This window comes from Gigantopelta aegis, chromosome 12, assembly GCF_016097555.1.
Source record: "Gigantopelta aegis isolate Gae_Host chromosome 12, Gae_host_genome, whole genome shotgun sequence".
In the NCBI taxonomy this organism is placed as follows: domain Eukaryota; kingdom Metazoa; phylum Mollusca; class Gastropoda; order Neomphalida; family Peltospiridae; genus Gigantopelta; species Gigantopelta aegis.
Genome location: NC_054710.1, coordinates 48,254,438 through 48,277,718, shown reverse-complemented (window position 1 = coordinate 48,277,718; position 23,281 = coordinate 48,254,438). Strand labels below are relative to the sequence as shown.

Sequence of the window (23,281 nt, the reverse complement as noted above, 5' to 3'; positions counted from 1 at the left end):
TACATTATTAGCCAATAATTATGAACCTTTTAAAAATGTTATATTCAGAGCAAATGCGGATGAAATTTACTCCGACTATATTCATATATATATACTGATGGATCCAAGGATCCGGCTTCTGGAAGAGCAGCCATGGCTTTCTGTGTACAGCCTGACCCACCTCAATCGTTTTGTGGGTAGAACCAGGCTGCCAGATCATGTTTCGGTATACACTGCTGAACTCATGACCATCTTCCACGCCTCCTGTGGATCAACTCCAACCATAAAAATAATACTAAAAATAAATATATTATCTTTTCTGACAGTCTTAGCTCTCTCCTAGCTTTCAGGGGAGCTGACTCTGCCAGAAAGGATTTAATACATAAATATATGCGTTCAATGGTCTCCTGGTGGGTAAAGGTATTACCACCACACTTGAATGCGTCCCGGCCCACGTGGGAATCATTGGAAATGAGCACGTGGATACCAATGCAAAAAATCACTAAATGATCCTACTATTGGCTGTAGACTTGGTTACAATTATACTGAAATCATGTCTATGGCCAATGTGGAAATTCTCAAACTTTGGCAAACTGAATGGAATAATAATAACAATAACTGGCATTTACAACTTAATAATAAAGTTAATATACCCGGTCCCACATCGCCTAAAATATTAACAAGACTAAGACTTGGAATAGTTGCAGGATTAAACGATACTAAATTTAAAATTAAAACTGTTAAATCTCCTAACTGTCTACAATGTAATGTAGCGGATAATGCTGACCATTATCTATTTCACTGTAAAAAATATAATAACATTAGAAATGAATTTAAGAAAAACGTTTTAGATCTGGGTCTGGCATTTACCCCACGTAATATATTAAATACTAATAAACATAACTTTAAGAAGGTTCTTTTCTTACTTAGTGATTATGTTACCGATACAGGCTTACTTATTTAAAATTAACAACAGGTATTATTAATATTTAGATAGCTAATAATATATTTTGACTGGTGTTAAAATAAAAGGAATCCAATTTCAACTAATAAGATTACAGCCTTACTGGGTGTCTGCTAGTCGGTCCGCGCTCCACTGATAGCTTCATAAAAAATTTACATATCGATCGGACTTTAAACTTTAAGCCCTGGTTTCAAAATTTTATGTCGCAATTACTTCTTTTATAAAAATATTATTAAATAGTCTGATCCTCTCTTCTTTCTCTTCTTTAATTTTGGACTGTCCTTCGAAAATGCTCCAAATTATATAAATATTCGGCCGAGCAGTCAATTCTTTTTATTTTTGGCTCGTAATTTTTTTTTTTTTTTTTTTTTTTCTATTAACTTTTTTACTAATTGCTATTTTCAAAATTCTGCCCATTTTCAGCCTACACCACCAGGTTGGATTCTTTTTTAGCGAGATTCCTTGCCTCCACGTCATTTCTCCGTCTGACTGTCGACTTGTTTTTTTCGTGACTCGTATGACGGCCGTTCTGCAGAACGCCACGGTTGTTTGCGTTTAGTCTCTACATGTCCGAGCCTGTCCTAGCAGCACTGGAAGATTGACCGCCCCACTCTAAGAAGAAATAGGAAGCGGGGTCGGCCCCTACTACTCTTTTTTTAGACTTTACCTTGCTTTATAGTAATACCATCTCGTATCCTACAGAGTCGGGCCCGTTCGCACCACTATACCAACCCATGACGACTGGACTATACCCTAGTCTGATACTCTCTCTCTCGTTCAGATGGATCCGGCTTCTCAAGATCTGTATTTCAGCACAGCACTACACCTTCAACGTCTATCGACTGTCAATCTAGGGGTTTTCTTGACGGGATACAACCCATCTCGTCCCTTTAAGCTGTGCACCCAAACGGCCTTAACGAGGCCACTCGCGTGGAAATAATCAATCGGACTTTAAACCTTTAGATCTGCGTTCAAAATTTGATGTCGAAATTACTTCTTTTTTTTAATATTATTAAATAGTCCGATCCTCTCTTCTTTCTCTTATTTAATTTTGGACTATCCTTCTAAAATGCTCCAGATTATATAAATATTCGGCCGAGCAGTCAATTCTTTTTTATTTTTGGCTTGTAACCTTTTTTTCTTTTTTCTTTAATCTATTAACTTTTTTACTAATTGCTATTTTCAAAATTCTGCCCATTTTTACCGACAACCCCCCTCCCCTGCATCCCGAGTCAGGCCACCGATCTTATCGGAGGTCAGGACTCGGAATGGGCGTGTTCGAAACCCTAGTGGTATATGGGCACGTTAAACTAGTTATCATCATCATCATCTTCATCATCATCATAAAAACATGTAAGCCTGGGGAATCCAAGTTTGACCAATCAAATTATGGCTTTCCTTGGTGTCTACTAATTGGTTTTCCTTTTTATAAAAAAAAAATTTTGTCTGTTGTTTAAAATTAAATCAATAACATCGGGCAAACGACGAGTCCCGAAGTGGCATTCGGTAAGTTCCGACTGGAACCGAGGTGCAACACTTGGTGCTGTAGCCCGGGCCCGTTTTCCTTCTTTCTTGCAGCTCTTTAAAAAAAATTCGAAACTACTCGATTAATTTTTCCTTTTCTGCTCTTCTTTCTTTTCAAACTAGGTTGCTCTGGATATATGGTAATTTATTTTATATCTGCATGATTGCTTTTAATATTATCCAAATTGGATTTTACAATTTATTTTTTATATATTTATGCAAAAGGGCCTTTGTGAGTTGGCCCTTCTTAATGCTTGGCTTCGTTTAATAAACCTTGTTTGCTTTCTTGTTTATATATACATATGGACTCCTGGCAGAGTCCATTAGTGAACAGGTATTTTTTATTGTCCTATTTTTATTTTTTTACAATTTTATTATTATTATATTCAAGGCCAGTGGTAAGATGAAGGCCGATGTATTTTTATATATATGCATAATATGAATGGCTTGCTGTTGTTTTACATTTTTACTACCATGCGAAGTGATCCCTGGCAGGATCGGTCCTAGCTTGGGCTGTAAGTGTGATGTATGTTTTTAATTGTTTTATATTAATTGCATGTTTTTATTACAGACATTTTTAGTAGTTATTTAGTTTTTAAGAATTATTAAACCTCTTCTATTAATTGTTTTAACTAAATGCATAACATGTTTTTATTTACACAATTAAAGCGATCATAGGGTTAGATCGCTCCCTTGTCTGCTTGCGGTACTATATAGTACCGGCGTGCACACAGGGCATTTGTACATTAATGGCTTGTCTGGGCCATCCGTATATGTGACACCTAGTACAATGGTAAAACTATACTTGCGTCGGATGTGAGGAGGACTTTGAGGACTACCTATCCAAAACTTTCATCCAGAATACGTTTCACCACTCCACGCGAGCTCGGCGGCTGGAAGCAAAACAATCAAAGGGGTCATCTCCCAATACCCTATCTTCTTGACCACTACCTTTTGGTTCACTAATTAGCCATCACCTTGTGGCTTATTACATCAAATGGTTGATACAACCAAAAACACATCTAGGTGTGTAACCGAGCCCTTAAAAGCTCACTCATAGTCTCACTTATCACCACTGGCCGGAATGGCCTCCCATGGCCTGAGGGAGGGGGCACGGGTATGCCAGAAATAGGGCGGTAGGGCGTTGGTGATTGGGTTTTAGGTTTAGGGCTAGGTTTGTCTGGCTTCCCCTGCACGCCTGCCACTCGCCGTGGCGGTCCGGCCCGGTGCGGTGGTGAAAATCTCCACCCGGGTGTTGGACCGCAATTCGACATTGGTCGCGATGCCCACCCCGATCGTTAACCTTTCCTCCAGGGCTTAAATATACCCTAATATTAAATAGAATATAATATAAATTTAGAAAGCTCGATCTAAAATAGTGTTAATTAAATATCCTTAATTTAATAACACTTCACCTCTTTTTTAGGCGGACACATCAAAATTTTTAAAATCCCCCGAATTTAGTTTAAATTTCAAAATGACCCCTTTATTCGTACAACCCCTCTCCCCCTGGTCGAATCGCTGGCCTTTCCAGGGATAAGACCGGGGGTGGGGGGGCATGCCTGAACCCCAGTGGACATAGGCATGTAAAAACTGGTTTGAAGTTGAAGTTGTGCGATTATATTTGACGTCGTGATTACTTGGCAATTGACGATCATTGTTCAACTAATTAAGCAGCCCGTCGTTCAGTCAAGTCCCAATCCGGTGTAGACAGAAGTCATTAATGCAAGAACGGTTCTTTCGTTCTTGATTTTTGATCCGGAGTCCGGAGTAGACAGAGTACGGATTAGGCAGAGATTTATACCTAAGAGATAAACGGTAGCTGGACGGGATTTTAGAAATTGACCGGTTTACGCAGAGATCCGGTTTAGACAGAGTCCACTGTATGTATATATCGCGTTTTGCGCCTAAACGTTTCATTCATATATATATATATATATATATATATATATATATATATATATATATATATATATATATATACACACACACATACGATACCGAAACATACGAGGGTAATAATCTCTTTATCATATAATCTCAAACTTAATACAACGTATTTTAGTAAACTGTATATATCGATATATCAAAATAAACTAGCGCATGACGTTTTCTTTTTGTTTTCTGAACGCTGGACAACTTTCAAAGTAAAGTTGCTATTGACGTGTTTTTGTTTGACGACTGTTGATGCATACGTCAATTCTGGAGTGTCACCGTAGTACGTTTGCTTAAATGTCAATAAACGTAGCGCCAATACCTTAATTTACAGTGATCAAATTCTGAAGGTATGTGATCTGAAAAATATTTATTTATTTATGTATTTATTTATTTTATTGGCCTAACTCTTCTTTTTCTTTTACCATTTTAATTATTTCGGTTTAAATTCAGGCTTGTCCGTCGTCCGAGACATTATACTTCATATGTTTGCTTCTAACATTCCAACGAAGTACCTTTTGACTGTGCATAATAAACCCACTTGAGTTTATAATAAAGGAACCATCCTTATTATCAAGTTGTTGGCTAGTCTAATCTCTTATAAATACCCCTTACATGTTTCTTAGGCTACTTATTCTTGCTTTAAATATAAATATCTGTATATGCAATACAGTTACATTTCTGGCCATTCTCGGGTCGGAAGCAACCGAGAGGCCGGGACTGTACCCCAACTTTTAACTATTTTATATAAATCTGGTTTAAAAATACACACACACACACACACACACACACACACACACACACGACTGTGTCCCTCCACTACATATTGTGTCCCCACCCCCAGTATCGTTCCTACGGGCCTGATTCTAAGGTTTTATAGTATCTCAAATTCCATACGTATTATTTCATTGTTCTTCAAAATACTGAACAAAATTTTTAATAATTGGCTAAAACGAAATCACGACAAAAATCCAGAATGTAGTTATCCGTATGATGTTTTATAAATATTTCAATCATGTTAAATACAATAAATATCTGCATACATACATACGCGCGTGCGCACACACACACACATTATCATTTCAGCTCATATCCGATATTTATTTTTATGATAAGCAATAATACGCAAACGTCTCTAATAAGTATTTGTTGGATGTTTGCAGAAATTTTGGGTTTCTATTGATACAATAATTAATAATAGAGCTAATTCACGTTCCTATTGTGTGGCCTCCCATTGGCAATGCCCCCCCCCCCCCCCCCCCCCCCCAATTTGTAGAAAGAGCTATTTGTACGAGATCTCGCGTCAGTTCACGACTAGCGTCCACCAATTGCCCCGCTACGCGCAGATGTGCAGTGGAATATGAAAGAGATCTTTTCCTTAATTGTTATTTGCCAAACGTACCAAGTTACCTGTACAAACTTATACAATTTTGTAAAAATAATAATTTATATATTATAAATGGTAGAATGGGGAAGGACAGAGACAGGTAAAATACGTGTAAAGGAACAAGCGTCATAGATTATGCAATTGCTTCTATTGGTGTTTTAGAAATTACTAGCGATTTTGAAGTACACAATTTCGAACCACTGTTCTCCGATATACATAGCTCACTAACTATTTCTCTGAAAATGAACACAGAAGCCAGCATTGAACGAGACTGCAGGGACAACAAACAGCACGAGCCTAAACCGCGTCGATGGAACAAAAGCCAAGCCACCGATTACAGTGATGCACTGAACAGACAGACAATAACGGCCATTGTTTCTGAACTTGACTCACTCAGTGAAACATTCTCCACAGAACTTCTTAACAACACTGTGAATAAAATAAGCAAGCTACGGAAACGTTTGGCTACACAACTCAACACAGCAGTAATGAAGATAATGGTGGAAAACATAAGCCCTGGTTTGGTAGTCAGTGTAAATTGATCAGAAGAAAATATACTGAAGCAAGAAAAACATATAGAAATAGAAAAACACCAGCAAATAAAGAGAGACTTATAAATGCAAGCAAATGTTATAAAAACACTATTTTAAAATATTCGAATTTATATAAATGGAGAAAGGAAAAAAGGTTTACAGAATTGCATAAACATGATTCTCGATCGTTCTGGAAACTTCTGCGAAAAAACTCGACTGACGGAAAAATACCCTCACTGGGTAAACTTTTTGAATATTATAAAGATATCAACAGCACAAATAACGACACGGAGGAACACGATGGACCATCGAATAATGATAACGAAGGAACTGATCCATTGTTAAATACACCGGTAACAATAGAAGAAATACTGATCATAGTTAAAAATCTTAAAAACAATAAAACACCTGGAATAGATGGAATAATAAATGAATATATTAAAGAAACAATTAATATTATGATTGATATATATGTTAAACTTTTTAATATCGTTTTTGATAAGGGTATTTTTCCAGAGTTCTGGTTAGTTGGTATTATTAGGCCTATCTATAAAAATGGAGATAGAGATAACCCAAAAAATTACAGACCTATAACCCTACTTAGTTGCCTTGGAAAGTAGTTTACTGCTGTTATAAATAAACGTATTACTTTATTTCTAGAAACAAATGAGCTATTATCTGAAGCTCAAGCCGGGTTTAGAAAAGACTATTCCACAGCTGACCACATTTTTACATTATATGGCCTTATTGAACTGCTAAAAACTAGAAAGAAAAAATTATACTGTACATTTATCGGCTTTAAGAAAGCTTTTGATTCTGTGTGGAGAGTTGGACTATGGGATAAAGTAGTGAAAAATGGTATAACAGGTAAATGTTTTAATGTTATCCACAGTATGTATCAACATATTAAATCATGTGTGACTGTTCAATGTGTTTATACAGATTATTTTCCATGTTGTATAGGCGTGAGACAAGGTGAAAACTTATCACCTCTTCTGTTTTCATTATTTCATAATGACATTGAAAATACTTTCAAAGCGCATGGCTGCAATGAACTTAGTCTTGAAAAAACCATATCTGACGATGTGCTACATTTGTGTACTGTTTTATTTGTTTTATTATATGCCGATGACATGGTACTCCTCGCAGACAATTATGATCATATGCAACATTTATTAGATGTCTTTGATGTGTATTGTAGTACATGGAAATTAACTGCCAATTGCACGAAGACTAAGGTTTTAATTTTTGGTGGTAGCAAGAAGGACTATAAAAAACCCTATTTAATTTAGGAAACATAATTTTAGATACTGTAGAGATCTACAAGTACCTTGGGATAATTTTTCATAAGTCTAACAAGTTTACTAATACTAGAAAAGCTTTGTTTTCACAAGCCGAAAAAGCCATGTATTTTATCTTAAAACAAGGAAGACGGTATGACCTTTCTGTACAAGTCCTTTTGAAATTGTTTGATTGTATGGTACAACCTATTTTGTTATATGGTTGCGAGATTTGGGGTTTTGAAAACTTGTCTTATTTAGAAACATTACAAAATAAATTCATGAAGTTTCTGTTGTCAGTTAATAAGTCAACGCCTGTGAATATGTTATATGGAGAACTGGGGCGTTACCCAGTCTCCCTTGATGTCAAATTAAGAATGATCACTTTTTGGTTTAAACTAATAACTGGAAAACACACAAAGTTACCATTCTTGATATATGAATTATTGCTGAATGATTATAAAAATGGAATATGTGATCATAAATAGTTAAAGTTTATCAACTCTGTTTTGGATGACGTTTGATATAGTAATGTATGGACTGCACAGTATAACCAGCTACCAGATGTAAATCTATTAAAACAAAGAATTCTTTTAAGATTACAGGATCAGTTCTTACAAACATGGAACAATGAAATTGTTAATTCAGCTAAAGCATCTTGTTACAGGCTGTTTAAATCAAATATTGTGTTCGAGACATATTTAACCAATTTAGAGAAAAAATATTGGTTACCACTATTACATTTTCGACTATCAAATCATTATCTTCCCATTGAAAAAGGCAGATGCAAAAAAATAACTTTAACAAATAGAACATGCTTTCTGTGTACAAATAACGAAATTGGTGATGAATTTCATTATATAATGTGTTGTCCTTTTTTTAATTATGAAAGAACAAGACTTCTGCCAAAGTGTTGCCAGTCTAGACCAAATGTTTATAAATTTAGAATGCTATTTGACAGTAAAAAAACTGGTGTTCTCAGAAAGCTAGCAGTTTTCTGTAAACAAATTATGCATATTCTTAAGTCCCAGGGCTGAAATCTGTTTACAATTTCATTTTATTTGTATATGCAATGTATGTCTTCAAATGCAAGTATGAATCCATAGATATACACTTGTTTTATCTGATGTACATTATTATGACGAATGTGCCATCTTGTCATTTATTTATTTAATTATATTTTTACAATGTACCTCATATGCCGTTGAATTACGGTCAGAGTGTAAGTAAAGTTCAGTTCAGTGATTATGTATTCAATGGCTAGCGGGAACAAGTGCATATTGCCTAAGCTGTGTTTGCAGTCGCGCAATCAATCCGAAGACGGTGAAGTGACAATAAACTGATCGTCCGTTTTTCAGATGTAAAGTTGTACTAAATAAAGAGTTGTATATACAGTCAGACTTCGTTAAAACGACCATGTTGTCTCTGGGTCACTTTGTCGTTATATCGAATTTGCCGTTGTATCGAATTGTCATGAGTTCGCCAAAATAACGTAACAGTAATTAATGTATGTATGTGTTTATGTATGAGTTTATAAAATTTAATAGTTTAAAAAAATGTTTGATAGGGGTGGGGTGGCATGACACCACTAGAGCACATTGATTTATTAATCATCGGCAATTGGATATCAAACATTTGGTAATTTCAACATAGTCTTAATGAGAAAACATATGCACCACCCATAGACAGAATAACACATACCACGGCTAGTCGTGGTGCACTGGCTGGAACGAGAAATAGCCCAATGGACCCACCGACGGGGATCGATCCCAGATCGACCGCGCATAAAGCGAGGGCTTTACCACTCATCTAAAATATTCATGATGAAATAATTTTAAAAGTTGAATTATGTGTATAGTACTTTCTGTTCTGGGTCTAATGTAGCCTAATCACTATTAACCAGCCAAAAGAAGAGAAAATAATGTTTGACGTCTTTCCCACATCCGAAATTAAAATTTCCAATTCTGTGGAACCCAGGTTTCCCTTAACGGGCCTCTTTTTCGGCGGTTCGGACGTTTGCATAATATCCATTAAGCCAAGTCAGCTGTACCGAGATAAAGTTTAGAGGGAATTTCCTTGATGACGTCACCGAAAAACACCCCATCTTTTCTATTTCCATTTAATGAGAATTCCCATTTTTGTTTACGACAAATATCGTAAATCATGACACACTAAGAACTTTACGATACCTTCGAAAATCTGTCGTATCTTAAATCTACGACATTCGTAGGTTGCTCGTAACTAGCTACGACATGTCGTAGCTAAGATGGCTTCGAAAATACGGGCCCAGGACATTAAGTCATTACTTAGTGATATTTAGTTGATATGCCTGTTAGGGTCTTCATAATCTAGGGATCAGTCAAATGTGTGTGTTTCCATGGAATTATTTAAAAGAGTTGAGGTATTCTGAATATCCAAGTTGTCTCTACATAATATACCTGAGCACACAAACAGCTGACAGTAAATATCTTCAGGGTTATTATTATTATTATTATTATTATTATTTTAAATATGACATGTCACATTTGTACAGGGTGGTATACAATATATATATATATGCTTTATGAAGTATACAAATTTTGGTAGAGCAGTTAATGCCACAAGCCCTATGATTGGTTATAAATGCGAGTGTATTGGTTGTAAAAGAATAGCTTCATCTGGGCAAACAATGTATGCTATTATATTTCATCTAGTACCATTGTGTCCAGTAGCCTTGAGCTTGAAATGGGGTAAATGTATAAGAACAAAAAGTACTCAAATTTTGTGTGGAACTAGGGTAGTCATAGACGCTTCCCTTTATTCCTAAAATGAGCAGCTTGACCACCATTTTTTCTGATTCACTTTAAGGGTCAGCGGTGGTAGGAGTTTTAGACACATGTGTAACAATTGCCGTGTATGGGATTTGATTTGGTGATATACACCCTGAATGCATGTGCCAGTTCTCACTTGAGCGATTTTTTGTACAACTGTGGTGTGACTAAAAAAAAATCGTACAGTCGTGCGATTCCCGAACGAATTACCTAGTTTTTGTCCCGCGCAGTCTCACTTGTGCAACTGCCTTTCAAATCCCGTGCGACTTTTCCTCCCGTCCCGCGCAAGCGCCATGCGATTTTTGTTCAACTCACGTGAGACCTGTGCGTATGCGGTACAACCGCCGTACAACCAATCAGAGCGTGGTGCGACCGCCATACAAGCGCCGTTCGATCCGCCGTTCGATCCGCGCGAATCGCACAAAAGCAGGGCATTGTGGCGTCGAATGATTTTCAGGCCGTTATATTTACACACTTTACTTTTACACAATTATAAAGCACATATAAAGCAAAATATCTGAAGGGGGGGGGGGGGGGGGCACACTGTTATATTTACACACTTTACTTTTACACAATTATAAAGCACATATAAAGCAAAATATCTCAAAAGTGGGGGGAGGGGGCATGTGTCTCCCCCCGCTTCCTACGCCAGTGTACAATCTGTGAGAATCACCAACATACTGCCGTGCGACTCCAGTACGCCCTGTACGATTTGGTAGTCGCAAGGAGTTCGCGTAGAAAATCCGTCACGTGAAAACGTGGTTTAACAATAGACCTTGCAGTGTACATGCATATAACACAATGAGCCGTTTCTGGTCAATATTCTAAAGACATTTCCTGTTAGTCGCCCGAAACGAGATTCCTGAGCGCGTGGTGCCGTACACACGTACACAACCGGGACCTAATTCACAACGGTTTCTTAGGCTCTGCTTGACAACAAAGCATCCTTGTTGTAAGTCTTTGAGCACTGCACTGCGAGATCGCAAAGTTGCAAGAGTTTAGTGAAGTAGGCCCCTGGTGAACAGGTAAATCATTTCACTTAAAGTGTGCTTAGTTTAGTGAAGTAGGCCCCTGGTGAACAGGTAAATCATTTCACTTAAAGTTTGCTTTGTTTAGAGAAGTAGGCCCCTGGTGAACAGGTAAATCATTTCACTTAAAGTTTGCTTAGTTTAGTGATAAAACTAGGACTCATTGATTAATTCAGTTAATTAATCATCGACTACTGGACGTCACACATTTGTAATTGTAACACGTAGCCTTCGTAAGCAGCAATATATCTTTTGTAAAGTTAAAGTTTGTTTTCTTTAACGACGCCACTAGAACATATATAGATATTATTACATGAGCTTGTGTGTCGTACTGATTTTACGATACGAATGTTAGGCTTTTTGTATTGGCCGAGTGAGAGCTTCCTAAAATTACGTGTTTACACTTGTTATTACACGTGTGGTTTTTATTAACTATGTTATGTTGAACAATGTGGATAATAATCATTAATTAATTATCGACTTTTGTATGTCAAATATTTGGTCATTCTGACATGTGGCCTCCAGTAGAAATCCGCTATATTTTTCCGTTAGCACCAAGGGGTCTTATATATACTCTTTTCCACAAACAGGACAGCACATACCACGACTTTTGATGTATCAGTCATGGTGCACTGGTTGAAACGGGTGTAAATCCAATCAAAGAGGGTTTAGATCTTTTCCGAGTAGGGACGTAGCTTGATGTGCGGTCGGTTTGGGATCGATCCTCGTCGGTGGGCCCTTTTGACTACTTCTCGTTGCAGCCAGTACATCAAGACTGGTATATACCGTGGTATTTGCTATCCTGTCTATGAGATAGTGCACATAAAAGAATACTGGAATATTAATGTAAATATAAAAATAAAATTATTATATAGAAACAGGGGGGAATTACTATATATATATATATATATATATATATATATATATATATATATATATATGCAATGGAGTCTGTGGAAACTGGCAACCCTGCAATTAAGAAAATGTCCACGGCAAAAAAAGAAACGTCAATGAAAAAAACCTAGTATGGTCCAAGGTAAAAAAAACGTGCCGTTGAGAAATAAAAACTCCACGGTAATCTTCACGGCATTACCGATTGCAGAGGTTGTGTGTGTGTGTGTCTTTGTGTGTGTATTGTGTGTGTGTGTGTGTGTGTGTGTGTGTGTGTGTGTGTGTAATATGTTATGTTCAATGTGAACGAGATCTTTTAACAAAGGTGTTAATCATACAGTTTTATTTTGTAGATAAAACTAAGACAAGTTGTGGACAGCTTTAAGTGACAGATTCTCAGAATGCATCCTGATCTTCAACAAGAATGTGTTCCTGTTCTTAAGATCCTCGTCTGGGTTGGCGTCTTTGGCAACTGCTTGGCGGTTTTTCTGTTGCTACGAAAGAGACAACTTCAGTCAGCTGCATGCATCATACTTCTTTCAATATTGGATTGCGTGATCCTCGTAAAGCTGTTCTTACGACTGCAGAACCAGCTTCCACCAATACGCGAGCTGTGTACACTGATGGTGATGTCGTCAGACCAGTCCAGCGTGTGCAAAATGGCCGCTTTGGTCATGGAAAGGTTGCTGCTCCAGTCATCAGTTCACAGAACAGTCCGTGGGCCACGTGTTGGAAAGATTTCTGGCAAATGGATGCCACTGTTTATCGCAGTGTGTGCACTTTCCCCAGTCGTCCTTCTTGTGTACGTCTCACAGAGTCTGGAGCTAGGCGGCGAATGGCGTCTGCTGCTAAAGATTCTTCAAATCCTGCTACTCCTCGTCTTACCCTTAGCTGGGATGGCGTACTTGGTCATCAGCATTCGTCGGTTTCTGAAGAAGATGGTGCAGGCGACTTCAGACTATCCCATGAATCACAGCGTCCTTGACAATGACAGTAAAGCTGACAGACAATTCACCACATATCTCATTTCCATAGCAATGGTGTCTTTCGTGACATACCCGATATATGCCACAGTCTTAGTAGCTGATTACATGTTTCCTGATCTATCTGGACATGGAATTGGTATTGTAACATCTTTGACCATTATCGTGCAGTGCGGGGTCAATGTATGTCTACAACTGGTGCACACAAAACTATTACCATGCAGTTCCTCTGGATCAGGATTTTGTGAAGATCAAAGCAAAAGATAAGGCTTATTGGCGACCTTAAAATGGCCGAATCATGAATGGGGTTAGATGTTAGGAATTCGTATGAGATGTGATCATCATCGCTGCCCCTAAAATATCCAAGTTCACCTTTTGTTTTTCATGAGCACGCCCTTTGGCGAGTTGATCGATGTGTTCTTTGCCAGGTAGTCCCCCTATAACACAATTCCTGTATACATAGTTCCCTTTAAGTGTAATTAATGCTACAGTGTGTATACTAACAAATCCAATCCCAAAGACGACAATAGTAAAATATGTGGCTAAAACCACGAAATTAAATACTACCACCCCTCACCCTTAAAGTGAATCACAAAACTATACGGATGACCACTTAAAGTCATTGCTATATAAAAACCCAGCAGTACACGAAGAACCACTAATCGTTTGACGCGGTTGAGGTTAAGGACCACACAGATACTGATATCTAAGAAACCCGCTGTCGCAACTTCATAGGCTACTCTTTTCGATTAGCAGCAAGGGATCTTTTATATGCAACATTCCATAGACAGGATAGTACATACCACGGCCTTTGATGTACCGGTCGTGGTGCATTGGCTCGAGCAATAAATAATTAAGATTCAAGCACGCTGTCTTGGATACACACTTCAGTTGGTTAGTTGTTACTTGGTTCGTTAGTGAAAGAGAAAAGGGTGTAATGTCCTTACACCTACCCACTGAGACCTTAAGAACTCGCTCTGGGTTGGAGCCGGTACCAGGCTGTGAACTCTGTACCTACCAGCCTGTAGTCTGATGGCTTGGCCACTGCGCCATTGAGAACTTAAGAACTCGCTCTGGGTTGGAGCCGGTACCAGGCTGTGAACTCTGTACCTACCAGCCTGTAGTCTGATGGCTTGGCCACTGCGCCATTGAGAACTTAAGAACTCGCTCTGGGTTGGAGCCGGTACCAGGCTGTGAACTCTGTACCTACCAGCCTGTAGTCCGATGGCTTGGCCACTGCGCCATTGAGACCTTAAGAACTCGCTCTGGGTTGGAGCCGGTACCAGGCTGTGAACTCTGTACCTACCAGCCTGTAGTCCGATGGCTTGGCCACTGCGCCACTGAGGCCGGTTGCTAACAACAATCAGTTTATTCAATTTACATGGCCTCTTAATTAATTACAAACATCACAGACTTGGTATTGAGCTTGAATTTAAACAGAATCGAGAACCAGTCAAACAGTTCTTGAACGTTGGTGCTGTTCGTTGTCACTGAACGCATCCCTATTTTACGTGGATGACAAGAACTGTATATTTTGTTGATGTCTGTATTTTGAGTAATAATAAGGCACACAATATTAAACTTTATTGTTAATAGTTATATTGGTTTGCACATTTTATATAACGAATAACCCATTAGTTGCTTCGTTTAGCACTTTAAAACATATTGCATGTAATTGTGTACTGTTATAATATTCCAAAGGTGTAAACGAATTGGCCAATATCACTTTAAAAACAAATCAATCAAGCCAAATATTATGTTTATTATAATTGGCATAATATCTTTAAGAGAAGTTATAAATTACATATGACAAAATCACACGAGCATACACACACACGCGCACACACACATTGGCATTACATTTTGTTTATTATCCAACTAAATATATTTAGTATACATCTTTGGAGTAAAAACAAAAATGTAACTGAATTTGATGATATGAAATATTTACTGTTTCATTAAATCAAAAATTAGTTTACACTAAATTGCGGTTGTATTGTTTTCTGTTTTGTTTTGTTTTGTGTTTGTTTTTGTCTATTGTGTAGATTCCTATATTTGTGACCTAAAAAACCCCGCCACAAATTAAAACAGAGACCAAGACATTGTCTTGTCACAAAAATGCAGGTCTTATTGGTAGTAACATGCGACATTGATTATTTGTACTATTATCTATTCCCACTAAGTTAATATATTTTATGTAGTATCAGGCACAGCGGAGCAGGGGGCTGGGGGTCTACTCAATCACCATCACCACCACCCCCCCCCCCCCCCCCCCCCCCCCCCAATATCTACATTTGATATGCGGTGTACACTTGAGGTTGAAACCTGTACATGGTAAAATATGTTTTTCTTAACTGGACTGCGATTTTCAGCTAAAATGAAGGTTACTAACAAAAATACTCTCTAAATCATAAATGCCATGTGGCACCTTATTTTTTTGCAGGTAGATTTTTTTTTTTTCGGTGGGTCCATTGGGCTATTTCTTTGCAGCCAGTACTCCACAACTGGTGTGACAAAGGTCGTGGTATGTACGATCCTATCTGTAGGATTTTGTCTGCATGAAAGGTCCCTTGCTGCTAATCAAAAAGAATAGCTCATTGTGTGATGGCGGCGAGTTTTCTCTTCTTTCATTTGCGACGCCATATAATCCTCATTAAAATGTGTTGCGTGCGTCGGTAAATGAAACCGTTCTTCCTTCCTTCAGTTAGGTCTCCCTTGGTTTCCTTTGAACAGTGGAGTCACCAGACGTAGACGAACAAGACATGAATACTAATTACTTTAGGTGGAAACTGTAGCTCACTGTACTTCAAGCTGTCACAGCTACCTAGTCTGTCGGACAACATCCTGGTTTACACAAAGTAATTATATTAGGTTACCAGCACGCCTGTGGCGTAGACAGACATTTGAAAAGGGATGTGTGCACGGTTATTGGGCTAAATCTTAAATGTCGACAGTACATGACAAATACTCCAGGGTGTATACTACCAAATCAAATCCCATAGACGACAATAGTAACATATGTGGCTAAACCTCCTACCTGCAGCGTATCAATCGAAATAAATACCACGGATATAAATACTACCACCCCTCACCTTTGAAGTGAATCAGGAAAAAAAGATAACGGGTAGCGTCTACGACTAACCTAGTTCCGCACAAAATTTGAGTACTTTTTTACAGGTACCCCATACATGTTTCAAGCACAAGGCTACTTGACACAGTGGTACTAGAAATAAAATTGCATACATGTTTTGCCCAGATGAAACTAATTTTTTACAACCATCACACACATTTATCACCAGGTGCAACATTATCGTGGTGCAAATATCTTACAATTTATTGATCCGTAAAGAGGGTTACAGTTTGGCGATTTGGGTCACTCGATATTAAAAAACAAACCGGCAAAAATATCATATGTAAAAATTATATTTGTTATTTGTACATTTTGTTACATATCTGACTACAAATTTGAGTCAATATTTGGTTAACTCGATATTTCTGTATTTACAACGGTATTGTAATTGAAAAAACGCGAAATCAAAAGTTACATATTTATCTACCATTGATTACGGTACGGCAGTATTCATGAACTGAAGGATAAAACAAACGAGAAATGACTGGAAATCACGTTGGAAGAAATTTTTTAAAATCTATTTTCTGATGAAAAAAAACATTTGAAGGCGGTCTGTAAGCACGACGGTGGACACATTTTCTTTTCTTTTCTCTCTCTCTCTCTCTCTCTCTCTCTCTCTCTCTCTCTCTCTCTCTCTCTCTCTCTCTCTCTCTCTCTCTCTTTTTTTTTTGGGGGGGAGGCACTTAGCTTTTGGCGTCGCATTTTTTACTTACAATTTTGAATATGTTGTTATTTTAACAATATTTGACTTATTTGTCAACAATTTTCACTCAAGGTGGCAAATATCCATATAGTCATGGGTTTGGAATATCAAAGTTACAGTTCCAATACGTTTTAAATAATTCTATATTCATTAGAGGGTCTCTCTCTCTCTCTCTCTCTCTCTCTCTCTCTCTCTCTCTCTCTCTCTCTCTCTCTGTGTGTGTGTGTGTGTATATGTCTCTCTATTTCTGTGTGTGTGTGTGTGTGTGTGTGTGTGTGTGTGTTTGTGTGTGTGTGTGTGTCTCTCTCTTTCTCTTTATATGCTTTTGAGAAATCTATAAAGGCACAGTAAAATTTCTTTTTTCTTTGGGTGCACTTCGAACTTTGACAAAGTCGGAAGTTATTTGGCTTAGTACTACCTTTAATTAGCATGTACACGCCCTGTGACTAATTGTATACTTTATTTCTTCTTTTGTCTTAAAGCTGCAGTCCATGGAATAGATGATCCAGTTCTGTTTGGTACATAAAAGGTCCACCACATAGCTATAGTTTGGCAATGATCGCTTATCTACATTATCTAGGTCAACAACAAACGCAATGGCCAGCTTTGTTTTTCTTCATTTAGCGGGACGCCAGTACTTTACGTGATTTGCGCAGGCGCTGAGCTTCTCACGTGATTTTGAACAAATTTAACTGTCTTGATTGAGGAGTCGTCTCATATCTCCAAAACATATTTATATCCATAGAGGTATAAGATTTTCGCGTTAAAAATGCCCTACAATTAAATTACCGCCCTGCCTCATCAAAATCCTAGCTAGAACACTGGGTATGGTACAACATCTGTTCAGTTGTCGGTGGGGGATTTGTCTTGAAATGTTGACAGTGGCAAGCAGTTGGCATACGCGTTACATGTAAGGGGGTGTTAATAATTACGTAACGCTCTAGGGGTAGAGGAAGAGGTTGTTGTGTTCCATTTATGTAACATTTATCAAGACTATATGTTATTTCTATTCATTACTTAGAACTAAAAAGGTGGGGGTTTTTTAAATGTGTGGTCGGTCTATGATCGATCCCCATCGGCGGGCTCGTTCCAGCCAGTGCACCATGAATGGTATATAAAAGGCCATGGTATGTGATATCCTGTCTGTGGGATGGTACATATAAACGATCCCTTGCTAATACAAAATGTAGTGGGTTTCCAAAGCGCGTGTGCAGGGATTTCAGCGAGGTTGGGGATATATACTGTGTTGAGCGAAGTTTATATGAGGCCATGCTTCCACAGAAAATATATTTCAGTTTGTTTTCACTTGGGCAGGTAAGGGTTTTGACCTCAAATACCCTCCCCTGCACATGCACCCGTTTCCTTTTAAATCAATATGCTCTAACATTGATGTCGTTAAACAAAATAAACTAACTTTGCCCTTTCCAAACGAAAGAATATTTATTTGAATTTGTCGATTTTAACACACGTAAAATTAAGAAGTGAAAACGTTCATTGTCTAGTATATTTTATTTTTAAAAAATATTATACAATGTGTTACTAGTATACAAACTAAGCTTTGAAAGTTCTACAAACACTTTATAAATATTAATTCTGAAATAGGAAGGTTCGATTGTCAATAATACGTTGTCACGATCAAACCGGTTTTAACGAAAGACTCTAATACCGTATCCTCAACCGAACGTACTTTGTACAGCGCAAGATTTCTCATTTCATTTTTGAGACGAACCCTACAATTTCAAATCCGCAAACGCACGTGTCAACTGAAACTGACAACAGGCTGTCGTTTGTGCTTTGCCGAGCAATGGCGGAACAGGCGACGAATTGAGCGTATGCTTTTAACGATCTCCGTTCATAGCGAACACACACGAGTTTTTTAAAAGTGCTTTTGAGCTTGTATTTAATATTTGTACATAATGTTATAATATGGTAACCAGAGATTTTAACTTTAACAAGATATGAATAAAACAGATTTATTACCCCAGCAGGCACTCATAACAGGGAAAATAAAAATCATAATGTATCATGCATTGGTCTAACGAACAATACTATTGGATAATTTGACGCTTACAAACCAATGACCATGTCGGTACTAAATATGACGTCATCACGATTTGGCAAACGCACACAATGACGTCATGTAGTTTAAAGAGTTTGCATTTACGGCTGTCTGATTTTGGTGTTAAATTTATAACAAAATGTCATTTTAATGCAATTCATTATAGATTTTGTACCAGAATAAAGAGAACTTTTGTTTTTGAAAATTATCTATGAACGTGATTAAATTACAAAGTTATAGAAATACTCAGAACAGTGCGTAAAGTGGCGTATATCGTTTCTATACATGTATGTGCATGTGTGTGTCGAAAATAAAGGCTTTTAGAGAAAAAATAGCTCCGGTAATAAATAGAATAACAAACTCGGCACCAGTTATTATCAAATTTATGTCCCTCATGAAATAATTTTAATTTGTCACTCGCTAAAGCTCGTAACAACTGAAAATTATTTCACTCGGGACAAATTTGATAATAACTGGTAACTCGATTATTATCCTCTATGTAACTGACAACAATTGTCTTTACTTTGTATTCGTTGTAAATGTTCTGACTGAAATTTAAGCAACTTGTGTTACTTGCCGTGTCATTGGTTTATTAATCATCGGCTATTGGATGTCAAAGATTCGGTAATTTTGAAATTGTCTAAGAAAGGAAACCCGCTACATTTTTCAATTAATGTCAAAGAATCTTTTATGTATGTAATCACCATCCCGCAGACAGGAGAGCACATACCAGGGTCTTTGATATATATACCAGTCGCGGTGCACTGGCTAGAACGTGAAATAGTCTTAAGTGGTCCAACGTCGGGGTTCGATCCGAGACCCAACTACGCAGAAAGCGTACGCTTTACCTATAGGGTATGTCCCGCCCTTTTTAATTAGTCGAAGAATAAAATAATAATAATATTAATTTAGAAAAAAAACAAAAAAGCAAGTACATCGACAACATACCAGAGCAAGAAAGTTAATAAACACAATAAATTGAGAGAGAGGGGTACGTCCCGCCCTTTTTTAATTAGTCGAAGAATAAAAATAATAATAATAATTTAGAAACAAAACAACAACAACAACAAAACAAGTACAAAGACAATACACCAGAGCAACACAATAAACAATGACGTGTCTTGATAACACATTACTATAATATTATTATATCGGCTAGCTCGAGTCACCTACAACCCTTCCCTTGTTGATATACATGTCAGTAACAATAAGGGGAGGGCTGGGGGTGACTCGAGCTATATATTGACCAGATATGACGACTAGATAACATTCATTATTATATCATGAAATGACACACATTGATGATGCGAAATTATAGTACGGAATGACCATAGTACAAAATGACTTCTTGAAATGGTACTAAATGACCACGGTTCCAAATAACTGTAGTAGGAAACGACCATATTGGGTACGAAATATCTGTGGCGCGATCTCACTATGGTGTGAATTGACAAGCAGCGTATCATAATAATATACTAGTCGGTGTGAAGGTAGCAGAGAAGTAAATTGACCACCCTAATTATGTTCCCCCATTTAGGCAAACTCAGCCCGATACAGTGACACTCCTCAAAGAGTTATCTCCCCTTGGCCAGTCGTCAACATATAACCAAGTGACTTTCGTGAAGTGCAACATTTCAGTATTCATTTTGGAGCAATAAAATTTATCAACCGAAAAATATTTTTTGTTGTTAAGGTAGCAGAGACGTAAATTGACCAATCAGTGAAAATAATGCTTTTAAAACACATTTTATTTACGGTTATGTGGCGTCAGACATATCGTTAAGGACCACACATATATAGAAAGGAAACCCGCTGTCGCCATTTTATGGGCTACTCTTGGGCTATTAGCAGCAAGGGATCTTTTATATGCACCATCCCACAGGCGGGATAACACATACCACGGCCTTTGATATACCAATGAGCCCACCGACGGGGATCGATCCCAGACCGACTGCGCATCAAGCAAACGCTTTACCACTGGGCTGCGTCCCGCCAAAAATAATTTATGAGTTTAAAAATAGGTAAGAATTTGGATCTTTGACAGGAATTGCACCTACATTTATAGTGCACAATTGTATTGAACGAGATCTCACTTTCCATGAGTTATTTGTACATACCGAGTATGAATACATACAGTTTTCTGTAAACAAATTATGCATATTCTTAAGTTCCAGGGCTGAAATCTGTTTTACAATTTCATATTATTTGTATATGCAATGTATGTCTTCAAATGCAAGTATGAATCCATAGATATACACTTGTTTTATCTGATGTACATTATTATGACGAATGTGCCATCTTGTCATTTATTTATTTATTTATTTATTTAATTATATTTTTACAGTGTACCTCATATGCCGTTGAATTACGGCCAGAGTGTAAATAAAGTTTAGTTCAGTCGGTGGGGACTTCCTAGCAACCGTGAAATGGCAAAATGGAGGGGGGAGGGGGAGTGCCTCCAAAATGAAAGATTATTTCCAGATTTAGGTTGACATCGCCTAGTTCAGACATTCTTGTAGCCCGAGTACTCTGACTGTAAGAGAGCTAGACGGACATTTGGACATAAATACGCTCTCATTACAGTCAGAGACCAAGCTATGTTTGTTTGTGTTTTTTTGGCGATTGCCGACAACCAAAAAGTTGTCAAAGATTTCCGCTTTAATACCACAACAATCCTATGGTTTGACGTGAAATACCATTACATCGATAATATTCGAGTTGATTGATTAAAAGAAATTCAGATATTAATCACTAATACACACACTCCAGAAAGAAACCCGACAGCACCCACATTCAGCTAAGCTTCGGCAAACTCCGGACAGCAGAATTCTAAGTTCAAACAAATTCTCTTTTTCTATTCTTTTTTAATTTATGTTAATATGGTGGGCAGTGTGTTATGATTTTCTTCACTACTTTCTGAAGTGTCTGTGCGTGCGACGCTACGGATCTATATAGCCCAAACACAGTCTATTTTAAACTGGGTTTATATATAGCGAAACTGGGAAATTTCCTGTTACTATTTATAGATATCGGCACAGTGAACGATTGATAAAATTCTGGACCCATATTCACAAAATATCGTAAGCCTAGTTTTACACGTAAACGTAAATCTACGACTGAAGAGCTATTCACGAAACAACGAAAACGTAAGTTACGTGTAAAGTTGGACGTAAATATAAGAGTGCCTCAGGTTGCAACTAACGCTGCACGTAAGTTGTGTACATATAATAAATCAAGCACGATCGCCGTTATTTACTATTATTTACGGAAACTAGCAGTATTTCCAATAAATGAAGCAATTTGCGATGGCGAACGCCCACGGATTGAACATATTTTTGTTCGTGATCGAACGGATGTTTTCGACTCGGCCAATTTCTCCTGAGTTATCTTTTCCTTTTTAAGTAATGTCCTCAAGTTCGTACCAAAACGCGGATCCCCACCAATACCAAAATGCCATGGTTCACTGTTCGCAATGTTATTGTTAGCAGACGACAAACAAAATTGAGTTTTGCGCATTTGTTATTTACCCGGTAGCCATCGTTTCTAATGTGTTTTTATTAATTACTCCAGTGAGAATGTTAAATCGTAGATTTACGTCCAACTAAGTTACGTTTACATTTACGACCATCTTTGAGAATAAGGTGCTTCTTGCACGTAAACGTAAATCTACGGCAGACGTAAGTGCTGGTCGTAGACGTAAATTTACACCTTTTGTGAATATGGGTCCTGTACTACAAACTGCCTCAGCTATGCGTGCTTTACCCTGAGATATAAGAAACCGTTACGCCGGTGTTGTATATTGATAATACTGCTAGCTGTTCAGTACCTAAAAGGTAAAGTTATAACTCTATCGCTTATCCATAGTTTCGTAGCCAGGTGGAATGACAGGTTGATTGTCATTGGCAAAGCGGAAGTTCACAGGGGATTTTTTCTCCATTATTTATTTATTTTAGTACTTTATTATTTCGTAATAATTATGGTGCTAGTAGTAGTAGTAGTAGTAGTAGTAGTAGTAGTAGTAGTAGTAGTAGTAGTAGTAGTAGTAGTAGTAGTAGTTGTTGTAGTAGGCCTAGCA

General features: G+C 37.6%; 2 protein-coding genes across 2 annotated transcripts in view; both read left to right on the top strand.

The window, feature by feature from the left end:
* Positions 1–2,590: 2,590 nt before the first annotated feature.
* LOC121385728 lies at positions 2,591–14,090 on the top strand. Its single transcript, XM_041516496.1, has 2 exons — positions 2,591–2,607; positions 12,685–14,090. The coding sequence occupies exon 2, from the start codon at positions 12,733–12,735 to the stop codon at positions 13,579–13,581; it is 849 nt and encodes a 282-aa protein (XP_041372430.1). The 5' UTR covers positions 2,591–2,607; positions 12,685–12,732; the 3' UTR covers positions 13,582–14,090.
* An 8,839-nt stretch (positions 14,091–22,929) lies between these two features.
* Positions 22,930–23,281, top strand: part of LOC121386720 — a 21,560-nt gene continuing 21,208 nt past the window's right edge. The window contains exon 1 of the mRNA XM_041517714.1: positions 22,930–23,039. The gene's annotated coding sequence lies outside the window, so the exon portion shown is untranslated. The remainder of the gene's footprint in view (positions 23,040–23,281) is intronic.

Bases quoted from the DNA above. Each gene is read 5' to 3' on its own strand.
- LOC121385728 (XM_041516496.1), top strand. From the start codon at position 12,733: ATGCATCCTGATCTTCAACAAGAATGTGTTCCTGTTCTTAAGATCCTC.